Source organism: Ceratotherium simum, chromosome 4 (assembly GCF_057802395.1).
Source record: "Ceratotherium simum simum isolate JZ-2026a chromosome 4, ASM5780239v1, whole genome shotgun sequence".
Taxonomy (NCBI): domain Eukaryota; kingdom Metazoa; phylum Chordata; class Mammalia; order Perissodactyla; family Rhinocerotidae; genus Ceratotherium; species Ceratotherium simum.
The window spans coordinates 29,342,910-29,356,889 of NC_141903.1; the positions used below are offsets into that span (position 1 = coordinate 29,342,910).

The window sequence follows — 13,980 nt, forward strand, 5'->3', positions numbered from 1 at the left end:
AATGCACGTGCTCCGCTGCGGCGGCCCGAGGTTCGCCGGTTTGGATCCTGGGCGCGCACCGACGCACCGCTTGTCAGGCCATGCTGTGGCAGCGTCCCATATAAAGTGGAGGAAGATGGGCACGGAGGTTAACCCAGAGCCAGTCTTCCTCAGCAAAAAAAGAGGAGAATTGGCAAATGTTAGTGCAGGGCTGATCTTCCTCACAAAAAAAAAAAAAAATCCCTCATCTTTTTAAAAGGGCACTATGTCCACCTAAGCTTTGCCCCAGAGAGAGATAGTATCTTTATTATACTGAATGGTAAACAAATCTCCCCTTTGTTCCAGAGAGAGACACTATTCCACTTTCCAAAGACGTTTGTTGTAAAAACACTCTTGATAAGATTGTCTGAAATGCAGGCAGCCAGTGTCTCCACTTGTGAGACATGCAGAAACATGAGAGAGAATGGAGACTAGTCTCCCAATAACACATGATAGACCCACTGCATATTTTTGAATGAAAGAGCAACGCTTTGAGTTAGGTAATACTATTATTTCAGTTCTCAGATGAATAAAGGGAGGCACAGTGAAAGTGAACTACCTGTCCCTGAACATGGAGCTAGTAAGTGCCTCTGGGGAGCACACTCTAGCCCCAGAACACACACATCTTAAGGAACCGAGTCCTCCCTGCCTCTAACTTGTCTCTCTGTCAGCTATTTAGGCTTTGTGGATGGGTGACAGGAAAAGATAAAAAGAATAAAAAAGGGAAAAGCTGAGGGAAAGGAAGAAAGAATGCAGAGGGTTTTCTAGATATCCACACCTGTTCATATACCCAGAAGCACAGAGTACAAGGGACCTCTGAGTTCACCTTACAGATGAGAAAACTGGGGCTCGAGAGAGGAAGGGGTCCCCATAATCACAGAGGGAGTTAGAGAGAGAACCAACTAACTAACCACCGCAACTCTTTTCCTGACAGAGACTCGGCCTTGCACATTTCAGGCCCACGGCTTTCCTTTCAGGTTTCTTACACAGGGGACAGTCCCCAAACCTGGGGGCCAGGCTGTGCTACGGAGTCAATCAATAACCAAGGAGGTGTGTGACACGGGGCAGCAGGCGGAGCCTGGGTTGCCATCCTGCCTATATGACCCTTCCCGTCCCAGGCTTCTGAAGAGAAGCGGTAAGTTCACTGCGGTTTTTGACTGAACTCCTGGCACAAAACATCGCCATGAAGGTAACAAGCATCTTTCTTCTCTGTGCCTTGGCCCTGCTGAGTTTATCTGGTAGGCGTCTTTGCATATTTTTCTGATTCGAGAAATACTTCTTGACCTGTTGCTTTACCGAGCACATTACCTTCCAGACTTAGACAGAGTCTAGCCTGGGACGGATCTTTTGGTCCCAATGAGGTGAAATAAGATCAATGGATGAGAATTATAGAAACAGGGGTTTTAACATAAAACAAGGAAAACAATTTTACCAGTGGGAATTGCTCAGAGACAAAATGGTTTTCCCCTAGTGATGAAGATGATCCTTTGTCAGAGATATCACAGAGAAAAGAAGAGATTATTATTAACTCTGAATGTCTAAGGCCAATTTAAAAATTTTAAATTCTCATGAAATTGCATAAAATAGATAACAATGATTTCCAGTTATTTAGTATAAAAGGCAGAGTTTGACTGATTAAAAACTTTATTTTTGACCTGTAGAATGTTTGCAGGAAAAATATCCTTCTCGAATAGATGGAGTGCATTATCACCAAACTATGTCCTGAAAATGTTGACAGACAATTCTGAACCCACAGGATTGGGATCAGCTTTCTTTTTGTCATTAGAAAAGGTTAACATTTTTGACGTCTTCTCAGATCTAGCAAAGAAACCTACTGACAGTCAAATCAGCTCTTTGCGAAGAAGAGGAAGAATATTGTTCGTTGTATTTATGAAATATTTATGGGAGCAGTGGTCCCTTTGCTGCTCCTCATGCTTATTAATTAACACAAATAGATGCCTGTGGTGACCACCTGCTCATCAATGTTCAGACTCAATTAGATTCCGAAATCCAGTGGGACCCTGACCACATCAGGTTTGAACTATTCCAGAGGCCTTCTCCAAGCCCACCGGTGTCTCACTAGTTTTCAGGACATTTAGCTAGGAAGAACTACCTCTTTCCCAGATCACCTCAGAGATCTTACCAACATTTCTTTCTTTGGATGCTATCAGATTAGTTCCCCTTCTCTTCAATGAGCTCATCCACAATTACCATCCCCTACATGAGGTCAGCAAGATCTGCTATTTTCTGGGCAACGCAGGACAGATACTTTAAGTATCTATCTGTAAATTCAAGAAATGTGAATTGGACTAATAATCAGTGTAATGCAATGGAGGAAACGAGCTCTTTGGGAACTGAAGGTGAGTCATTAAAAGAACTCCATTTTTTAACATTATTTATAAAAGGAGACTTAAATGCAATTGCAAAAGTTAGTTTTGTGTCAGAAGACCTGGTTACTGCTAGTGGTAACTGTTTCACAGCTAGTTATGTGAACTCTTCACATCTTCATCTATAAACTGAGATAAAGATACTTATACTTCCTACATCACTAACCATGAAATCAAAGATCTAGGAACTGGTTGTGAGAATGTCAGTGAGCATTCAGAAGATATTTGCTCAGTCCCTGATACATTTAAAGCAGTAAGTACCTCATTTCTGTTTTCAACAAAACCAGTCAACTTTTCTGAAATACCAAATTGAGATACTTTGGTCATAATCAAATTTTTGCTTAATTTTTTTGAGGTTTCAGCAGGCATGGGTTCAATGGACTCCAGTGAGATGTCTGTGAGAGAAGATGGAAATGAGAAGGGGTGGGGAGTAGAAGAAGCCAGCAGGGAAGTCACAGTCTTAAATTAAAGCAGAAAGTTCTGAATAAGAAAAGATCTGGCTTCTCGCATTCAGGACCCAACTTCACAAGTCCAATTTATGTTTTCTAGGTAACACTAGAGCTGACTCCCTGGGAAGACGGGTAATGGCAATTTTGTCTTTTCTTATCTCTGGGGCTAGAACTGTTTGTTCCAACCAAAGCACAGCCTAGTTGTCATCTTTCAGCATAGCTTGAAATCAAGACGAGGAGTATGAACGCCAGCAAGGCTGAACCTGTTAAATGCAGATAGTAACAATAGTTCGCCTCAGGGGCTTATGTGGAAGGACAAATTCACTGAATCACAGGCAATTTCTATGCAGTCATCTAGCGCTTGCTGTGAAGGGGTCTTTACATATACTAGGGCTATCTGGTAGGACAAAGATTTGAGGTGGAAGTCTTCTTAACTTCACTCCGAGTAGCCCTTCTTCCTTACAGTGTGACGATGTTGGCATAAAGTTCTCCCAATCATCAAGGTGGGGCTCTAATTTAGAATAAGCAAAAGAAAATAATAAACTGGGTTCTTCCTCTAGAAAAATATTGTTTTTTTTTTTAAAGAAACTTTATTTGTGTGTGTGTGTGTGTGTGTGTGAGAGAAAGATCAGCCCTGAGCTAACATCCATGACAATCCTCCTCGCTTTGCTGAGGAAGACTGGCCCTGACCTAACATCCGTGACCACCTTCCTTCACTTTATATGGGACGCCGCCACAGCACGGCCTGACAAGCGGTGCCTTGGTGGCGCCCGGCATCCGAACCTGGGCCCCCAGCAGTGGAGTGCCCGCACTTAACCGCTACGCCACGGGGCTGGCCCTAGAAAAATATTCTATATCTAACTTTTCCTTTTTTTCCTGTGTTTATAAGGTAAATGTCAGTAAATTTGGAGACCAGAGGAAGAAGTGTCTCTATCCTCAGTACATTTATATCTAGCGAGGATGTGGATGACAAACCAAAAGTGCATGAGTGAATAAATTATTATATTTGTGATAAGTGTTATAAAGAAGGTCTGGTACCTTTAGGAACCTAGCCTAGTTAGAGAGATCAGGGAAGGTGCCCCTAAGTAAGTGAGATTTCCTTTGAGCCATGAAGGGTAAATGAGTGTTAGCCAAATATAACTGGGGAGGGGAGCGTAGTAGAGTGAAGTGGTTCAGAGCTAAAGCTCAGGACCTCGATTGACTGGGTTTGAATCCCGGATCCAGGAATTACTAGCTGTGTGGCCTCAGGTGATTTAATCTCTTTGTGCCTCGTTGTCTTCACCAGAAGAAGAGTATAATAAATCAGTTTATAGGACAGTTGTGATGTTTAAATAGAATAATGCATAAAAAGCACTTAGGACAGTGTTTGGCCTATAACAGTCATTCAATAAAGACTAGTTCTTACTGATGTAGAGGAAATAGGCTGGATAGAGACTTCGAGGGTGGAAGGCACCTAAGGTCTTTAAGTGACAGAGAGAACACCAGTGTGACTGGACCACAGTGTGCAAGGAAGAATGTCCCAAGGTGTGGCTGACCTGAGACGAGCCAGCCCTGCAGTAACTGTAAACTTGGACATTCTCTCACTCACCTTGTTTAACTCTCACAGCACCATTATGAGAGAGGTGGGGGAAATGATCTCATTCCCATTTTGCAGATGAAGTGACTAGGGTGCAGAGACACTAAAAGGTTCACCAACATCACATAAGTTGTAAATAGCAGAGGCATTACTTAAAACCAGGCTTTCTGTCTCCAGATCTTGGATTCTTTCTCTTGGAACACTCAGGATCACTCTCCTAGTCACAATCATGCTTCCATCTTTAAGCTGACCAACTCCAGGGAGGGGAAAACCATTTTAGAGATTTTGCTATAAACTCAAAGAATGGAAAATGGTTCTGTTTAATTCCATTTTTAGGCTCAGTGTAACAATCAGGTGCGTGGATGTACCAAGAACTATAACCCTGTCTGTGGAACTGACGGAAATACTTATTCTAATGAATGCGTGTTATGTATGGAAAATCAGTGAGTAAAAACTTGAATTTCTTTTAAAATATATATTTTAAGCTAGCTGTCTTCAAATTTTCATATGTCTTATCCCTCTAAGCTCCAATCAGTATATCAATAACATTAATCTTACTATGAGAGAAACAAAACATTTAGTTTTTCCAAAAATAATTCTCGATCTCTTTTTCTCCTTATTATATATCTGGCGTGATTATGTATAGAGTGTGTGTGTGTATTATGATAGAAAATCATATTTATTGTGTGAAGCATTGTGCGAGGCACTTAATATTCACTATGAGGTAAATAGTACTAAGCCCATTATATACATGAAGAAATTGAGACTCAGTTAGTTTAAATAACTTACTCAAGATCACCCAGCAATAAGTGGCAGAGCTGGGACCGAATCCTTGCTCTTTCCACTGTGCTTTAAAGTCAGGTACCAGACTAAGTATTTGTGAGACAAAGAAGAAAATCCAGCAGATTTTGTCTCTCAATTTGCTTACACTCAACGCCAATATAGTGTGTGCAATGGAGGATGAGCAAAATGTTCTGAGAGCGCAAAATTAAAAACAGCTCATTAGGCTTGCTAGGATTTGGAAAAGTTTGGAGGCTTTCTCTAGGCCATAAAGAAGGAGAGAGGGCATTCCAATAAGAATAAAAAACTGAAAAGAAAAGGGAAAGGAATTAATAATGTGGTGCAACATAAAATGTGTTAAGGAATAGAGGAAGGAAAGTGTTGAATGGTTCTCTCAATTGATTAAAAAAATTACTTGTATGATAAGAACCCATGCTTTTACAGAAAAACAGGAGATAGTCTGGATTTTTAAAAAGTTCATATACCCAAGATACCTTTAAATTTTAAAAATTATTCTTGGTGATAGTAATGATTGTGTTTACTAAAGCCCTCAAATAAGCAAATATGAATTATATGGATTAGGTGACCAAAAACATATTTTTGTAACACTTTTATTTCTGGATATGAGAACCAGCCTCAAAGAAGCTCATTTTCTGAAATGATAAGTAGGTGATGGAAATCAGACTCAAGCACTCAGAGAAATAGATTTGCCACAGATTTCCTATCTTATTTGGCTACTGAACACTTAACATGTGCCAAGCATTGTACTAGTCTCCTCTGCTTTCCTTGTGCATATGACTAAAAGAAAATAGGTCATGAGCACAAATAAGGTAGCTTCTTGTAACTTGTGACAAATGCTATCAAATGAGGCATGACTGATGTGCTACCAGATTGAGGGGGAGAGACAGATTTCTTCTTACTGAAAGGGTCAAGAAAGTATTCGTGAAAAGGATGCCATTTAAACAGGGCTCTGAATTTTGGTAGCATCGCAGAAGTGTTTCAGGTTAAATAAAGGTGTAGAATGATCAAAGCAAATAAAAGAAATTTCACGAGTGACCCAGAAAGCTTTACATTATTCTAGAACAGATTTGGTATTAAAGACTTTGATTCAGGCTCAAACAACGGCATCCGTTTCCATTATTCCACTATATAAATGCCCTGTAACACAAACGCTCTTCTTGGTCTGCTTTAAATCATTTCAGAAAATTCTCGGTGTTTAACAAGGGTTGTGGAAATAGGTTCCCAGGGGAAGAGATCTACTATCCTGAAGTTTTAGACCCAAAACATTAGGTGTTCTGCTTTGTGGTGAATGTATTTCCACATTAAAGACTTGTAAAAGGAACTTGAAACCACTTGTTAATTTTCTCATGACCTATGTTGTTGACATTAAGGTCAAACATCATATTTCCATCCAAGGGGAGGAGAAAGCAATAGAGCAGCCTTGAGATTTGGGACGTTTCCAAGCGCCAAACCAAAAGGCCCAATATTTAGAGTGAAACATTGGGAAATACGAGCATAGAGCTGGGACACTCTATTCCCTTAACCTTTAAGACCTACCAGTCCTGCTTGCTCTTTCTATCCTTTCAAAAATACATAAATATGAGGGGATTATTTGAATGCCAGAAAATGTTACTTATCTTCCTATATTTCTTAGAAATATAGAAAACAGGTCTAGAGAGAAGATGTGGTTTTCTCAAATGCAACATATTTTCAAATGTACCATATTGCCTTTCTCTCTACTGCCCATTAAAAGCCCCAAACAAATATATTGTATAGTTAACTAGAGCCCGGCTCTGACTCTAGCTGTTGGGTTTTGAGACGGGTAGACCAATAAGGGCTTACGTCTCTTTGATCATTATGTGCTTGGCAGATACTCAGTGAGGCTTTTTTTTCTATTTCTTCTATGTCTTCTCAGGGAATCTCTACTGGCAAATTCTTTTCTATAGACCAGCACACTCCAGTAGAACTTTCTGCGATGACAGAAATACTCTATATCTGTGCTGTCCAATATGGAAGCCACTGGCCACGCCACCAGCTCTTCAAATGTGGCTAGTATAACCGAGAAACCAAATTTTTAATATTACTTAACTTTAACTGATTTAAATTTAAATAGCTATCTGTGGATAGTGTCTACTGTATTGGACAGCACAACTACAGAAAATAAGTCAACTAGTGTGCTCTGTTTAGATGTTTGTGCTTGTGTATGCTAACTGACTCAGAAATGAGTATTTTGAGTGGTTAATGATTATGGAACCTGAAAGCATTAAAAACTCTTAAGATGAAGAGTCAGCAAGGTCCAGATAAAGATAGCATAAGGATACATGGAAATCAGATGTCCTCAAGCAATAGAGAAATAGAGGAATTTTTATAAGCCAGTATATTCAAGGAAAGGATGGTTAGAAAAATGAGAGATCTGAAAACAATCTCATGAAGAACAATTACAGGATTTAGGAATATTTAGCTTAGAGAAGAGAAGAATGATTTGGGAAAGGGAGTGTGGGGGAACAGAGAGGTTTATAACTCAAGGGGAGGATGCTTAGAGCTGGCAGGTATCGTATGCGATAGAGATATGATTTCCTTTTGTGAGACCTCACAGATATGAATCCCCAGAGTTTTAAGGCAAAAGATTGATCAATTAGTAGGTCTTGCCGTAGCCCAGGCACAGGCTAAGATGAAAACCTGGTGGCTAGGACAATGACATCAGGAGCAAAAGAAGCAACAATGGGTTAGACATTCATTTCAGAGGTTTACGTAACGCCCCACCAGATCTGTAAACACCACAAGGACAGACATTTTTCCTTTCTGTTGTATCCCTAGTGTATGTAATAGCTCTCAATCAATATTTGACGAATTAATGAATAAGTGAATGAATAAATGAACGAAAGACAGACAGAGAAATGGGAATAAATCTCAAACCTGTCTATTTTAAATAAAGCTGATCTTTTTTCATTGTTTTTCTCCATAGTCACTTTTCGTCAGCAAAGTTTAAGCTAATTTTTTTTTCAATTTTTTTCTACAGGAAGCGCCAGACGCCTGTCCTCATTAAAAAATCTGGGCCTTGCTGAGAACCAAGGTTCCGAAATCCCATGAGGTCACCACAAACCCTGGCTGGCTCGGTTGTTGAATAAAATGCATCTAAATACTTCTTGTTGCTCCCATATGCTTTTTCCCCAAAGGCACGTTTGATTATTTGGGGGACAGGGGACCCAGGCAAACTCAGAATAGATCAAGTTTTACAAAATACAGCAATCCTGTAATTTCAGACAGGGTTTCCTTCATAATGCTTTTCCTTCCCCGTCTTCCTCACATTCTGAGGGCTCTGTCTCAGGAAATGTGATTCCGGATATTAAGTGACAGGACACAGTTGATCATGAGTACATGTAATCCCGTAGAGGATTAGACTAGCGTTTTAAGGAACAGTCAGAAAACTCATAGTCCAGAAACATGTTACCCATCACCTTTCACCTGCCAAAATAATTCCTTTAGGTTTCCTTGGGATTTAACTGAGCATCTATTGTGCCTGGCATTGGTCTGGGTACATGGACATAAGATTTCAAAGAGCTGCCTGTCTGGCGGAATAGAGTTTAGTCTTTAGATTTTCCATATAACTCAGAATGTAGATTTCACATGAGACACAATTTTCACCAAGAATCATTGAGGAAACCAAAAATGCTACATTTCTATGCTGTGGAGCAGCCTCTGCATTCAGCCTAATTCTTCCCCAGCAAAGGCAATCCCCATTAGTTACTGAGGTTAGCAACAGTAATGTAGAGCTCTCCGTTCTCCCTGGTAGCCTGAAGTTTGGATGGAGGACTTCATCTAGGGTTTGACTTGGAGATCTGCTTCACAGGGCCTGACAGGTTTGTGCTGAAATAACCAGAGGGGGAACAAAGACCTGATTCTGAATTAATTTGAAGAATGGTGTCTTTTACCAGAAACGATCCCCAAAAGATGATCTGGCAAGGAAAGAAGGGACTATAGACCAAACGAACTGATCGTGAGGACTCTGCGTAATTCACTTTGCTTTACACGTGAGCCATGATAACCCTGTAAGGTTACCCTTGTCTTGTGAGTAACTTAGAAAAGTTAAGTAACCTGATTAATGTCACCAGCAAATAAGGTGGCAGAGCTAGGCTTTTAATCCAGGGCTGACTCCAAATCTAACACTTCTCTGTCTAAACCACAGTCACATCACGTGGATTATTCCTTGTCCATTTCTTCTGTAGGAACTTTAGGTAACATCCTCATACTAAAAGGCCTATGTGTTTATATTCAGGGACAGCAAATAAGGGAGAAATAAGGAAGTACCCCCAAAAGAAAAAAGTATCTACAATCATTAAGAGAAGGGAAAGCAGCTTGAACTCCTGAGCTCATATGAAGAACTAGCCTAGAATGAAGAAGTGGATAGTGGGCTAAAAGAGCTTGGGGAGCATCTGGTTCCCTGACATATAGGGGGGAAAGGAATCATCCATTGAACCAGAAATAGCCAATCAAAATCTGTCCCACACTTGCAAAACACAGTTGCCTGACAATCTAAGGTTCAGCTTAATTTCTTGTGATATTCAGAATATACACCTTGAGGTTAAATCTGACCACTAGAGGATGCTGTGGTCTGCCAAGTGACTCACCCAAATAGGAGCCTAACAGCTCACCAAATAAACGCTAACAGAAGTTACAAATGCAAGATGGATTCCAGCATCTTGTCTGTGACACTAGAGGACACTTGAAGGGCACCCCTAATATTAAGGAACTTTGCCACAGTAAACAAAATTTAAATCACTGAATGATAGAAATTGTCATTGTCTAATGGGACCATTTTACAGGTCTGGAGAGAAGAGGTTTGGAGATTATAGGCAGAAGCAATACATAAACCCAGATTGTCTGCCTTTAACAGTTCTGCTCTCTCTCTGACCTGTTAAAAGATAAACTGAGGCAACCCACATTTCTGCCCTGCCATATTTTTGGGGCCCCCAACCTGACAGCTGCCAAGCCAAGTTGTCAGAACACAAAATGAAACAAACAAGAAGACAATAGCTGTCCCAGGGAGAGAGAGGATCGATAACCAATGGGTATCTGAAAGCAAATAAACGAGTCACGGGCGGCCCCGTGGCTTAGCGGTTAAGTGCGCGCGCTCCGCTGCTGGCTGCCCGGGTTCGGATCCCGGGCGCGTACCGACACACCGCTTGTCCAGCCATGCTGAGGCTGTGTCCCACATACAGCAACTAGAAGGATGTGCAACTATGACATACAACTATCTACTGGGGCTTTGGGGGAAAAATAAATAAATAAATAAAATTAAAAAAATAAATAAAAAACAAACGAGTCACAATTCTAAGACCTAATTCTCTAATAAAACTAATAAGGTTTTTTGCCTGCCAATCTGAATTTGGAAAGGAAGAGACAATGTGAAATTTACCTTCCTCTCTTGAGCAGGAACCACAGATAAAGATAGAGATGGGAGGGCTGACTTTGGTAAGAATTCTTACCCCCTTTGCCACATTCTGTCTGCAGGCTCTGGAGCAAGAGGGATGTCCCAGTGGGTCTCATCCTGGTCACCAGAAACCTCAGAGGAAGAAAAATAATTTCCCTCTACCCTTTACGTTGGGAGTTCGGCTGAGACATTTTCTCTAGGGCACCTCATAAATAGGTAAGCTTAGCTAGGTTAAAAGTTCTCCACTGTGGCCACTGTACTTCAAGATTGTCTGTGGTTAAGGTAACTGCTTTTTCAGCCTTCAAACAAAATTTTATTCATTCAAGGCCTCACACTGGAACCAGTACAGCTTAAGTCAGACCCAGACTGGACTCAGTCTGGTTTCAAGTCAGACCCAGTCCAGTTTCTAAATCAGACTCAGTCCCTTTTCCAAGTTGGACCTCTGGCTGCCTTCCGGACCCAGTTTGGAAAAAGAAATGCTCAAAGCCTGAAAGCTCGTAACACACAAGCTGCAGAGCTAGGATCTGAGAGGGCCTCACCCACGGCCTCCTGAGGCAGCGAGACAGCAGTGAGCTCAAGGGGCTCACGGGTACCTATGTCAGGCTGCTCCTTGCTCCTGGGGGCCTTCAGGGCTCTCCTTTGGTTCCCTCTTCTGTCACCAGAACTGTTCAAAAAAGAAACGAGGCATATTAAAAATTTTAAGAGTTTGTTTGAGCAAAAGTCGATTTGAATTGGGCAGCATCCAATCTAGCAGATAGAAAGGAGCTCAGAAGAGCTGTATGAATTGAAAGACTTGTTGTATAGGCAGAAGGGAGCAGAAACAAGGAAGTTATACCAGACAGGAAAGTGGGTTGCTTATTGCAAGGTTACTTTCCTTTTAGGGCATGGCAGGGATCTATCAGGCAGATCACCTGACTAATCGCCTGCTGACCAGGCGATTCCTAACTAACTAATTTAAGACTGCATTTCTGAGAGAGCTGAAATTGTAATTAAGTGAATTCTTGGTTTGGTGACACAGGGCTTAGCATAAATGACTCCATTTTGGGCCTGTTGTCTTGTTTTTAACAGACCCATCAGAAAGCATGTGATTTACTATGTTCCTGTCTGGTGGTTACATTTTAAAAGATATTTACAAACTGGAATGTGTTTAGAGGAGAGAGACTACCACGACTGATAAGACTTTGAAACTTTGTCCTATGATGAGTGGTTGAAAGTAGGAAAATTTGATCTGAAGAAAGGAAAACCCTTAGAAATCTGGTGGGTCTTTTCAAACAATTTAAGGGAGATAACATTAACATCATGAAAGGAGAAACTTTGTTCTTTTTTCCTGCTCTATTACTGGCAGGAAGACAGTATGTAACATCTAGGAGGTGCCCTGTTAATGTTCTTTTTGTTACATATATGAATGGGGAAGAGGAATGAACATGTTCTGGTTGTCTCCAAAGGTTAGAATTTAGACTAATTGGGTAGGGATTAAATGGATGCTGATTTGGGCTCAGTAGGAAAGCGTATACTGTAATGGTTAAGATCAGGGCTCTGATTTAGAGTGTCTGGGCTGGAATCTGGCTTCCCACCTTCTAACCACGTGTCCTGGGAGAAATCAGAGAATTTTCAAAGTCTCAGTTTCCTCATCTCTAATATGGGGTTAATAATCACAATTCCCTCCTAGGGCAGTTAGCATAATGCCTGCCATACAGTCAGTGCTAAGAAGTATTAGCTATTATTATTGTTATTGTTTTATTATTATTGTAATCTTGTAAACCTTTGAGCTCACTAAAAAGATCTCCTGGTAGGAGAGAACATTGCCATGATAGGAGCTTTGCCTCTTCAGGTAACAGTTCATTGCATTATTGAACTGTCAGGGATTTTATGGAAGAGATTCCTCAAGTAGGTACAAGATTGGACTAAAATCTCTCTGCTTTTAACTGTAAAAAATTCCAGAGTTATAAGCCACATCCTCCCCAAAAGAACTCCAGAGTAGTGGCTGAGAACAAGTTTTGTGGACTGAGAAGGGTTTGTGGCCTTGGCAGGGAACGGGGGAGTAAACCTAGCTCCCACTGTTCGTTTCTCATCCCTGGGTAAAGATAAGGACTGCAATCCTCGTTAAATGCAGGACACAACACTGCAAGTAAACTCCAAGAGGGCATGGCCACAGGCCCAATGGATTTCTGTACAGTTTCCTTTACTGGTTTCAGAGTATTTGAAATATGAAGCTATCAGAAGGGAATAGTATATCAAAAATATTTTTGTCCCATTGGAGAAGTAAACTTGTTTGAAATTAAACATTTAAAAAAAAACTATATTGAGCATCCTGACAAATAGGAACATGAGAAAAATTGAACCTCTATTTCCATTTCTCTGACCTGATTTATCCCCTATAAACCTTAGCTTATTCCAACTAAGTAAAAATAAAATGTATTTGCATAATAAAAAAGCCAATTACATAAAAAGGTGCAAGGCTCTTACCTTTCAAAGCCTTAGTGCTGCCAAAAATTTCCTTTGTTTTCTTTCGTTCTTTCAATAGTAGCTGACTTTTAGCTAAAAATATGGAACGTGTAGATAATAAAATGATGTTCACAGGAAAGGAATAATATAGATCTTTGCTTTTCAATAAATCAAAAGACACTGAAAAGCCAATGAACAGTGAAAACAAACAAAAAAGGCTGGTTGGAGATCAGGTCAAAAGACACTTGGGTGGAGTGCTGTTTGTGTCATGTGATTTTTAGATGGTAATAGGTAATGCATTCTACTCTTTACATTTGTAGTCATGAATAAAGAGTGTAAAATAAAATAATTACTATTTTTTGGCTTTGTATTATTCCCTGTAGAAGGAAGAAAAAGGAATAAGAGAAAATTGGGGATTAGGAGTCACCAGCAGAATAATCATGTTGGAAATAGAAACAGAAAAGTAAACACAGAGAAAACTACAAAGAAAATAAGAAAAATACACAACTGTGGAAGTTAGGGAAAAAAAGCAAAAAGAGCCATGCATATAATTAAAAAAAAAAAATAGAGAGAGATAAGCACCTGAATAGAAAAAGAATGAGAAGCAAAGCAAAAGCCAGTGAAAATGTATTGTTTTATTGTGAATGTGGTTCTGGAAGGCCATATTCAAAATAAGTTACACTTTGAACGCTCATGCTAAATTTCAGGGTTTTTAAAGCTCTCTTAGGGCCGGCCCCGTGGCTTAGCGGTTAAGTGCGTGCACTTTGCTACTGGCGGCCCGGGTTCGGATCCTGGGCGCGCACCGACGCACGCCTTCTCCGGCCATGCTGAGGCCACGTCCCACATACAGCAACTAGAAGGATGTGCAACTATGACATACAACTATCTACTGGG

General features: G+C 40.5%; 1 protein-coding gene across 1 annotated transcript; it reads left to right on the forward strand.

Moving 5' to 3' along the window:
• The first annotated feature begins 1,201 nt into the window (after positions 1-1,201).
• On the forward strand, positions 1,202-8,337 carry SPINK1 (serine peptidase inhibitor Kazal type 1). The gene is made up of 4 exons (XM_004420004.3): positions 1,202-1,256; positions 2,955-2,986; positions 4,767-4,873; positions 8,230-8,337. Exons 1-4 carry the CDS (start codon positions 1,202-1,204, stop codon positions 8,273-8,275), a joined length of 240 nt encoding a protein of 79 aa, XP_004420061.1. The 3' UTR covers positions 8,276-8,337.
• The last annotated feature ends 5,643 nt before the right edge of the window (positions 8,338-13,980 follow it).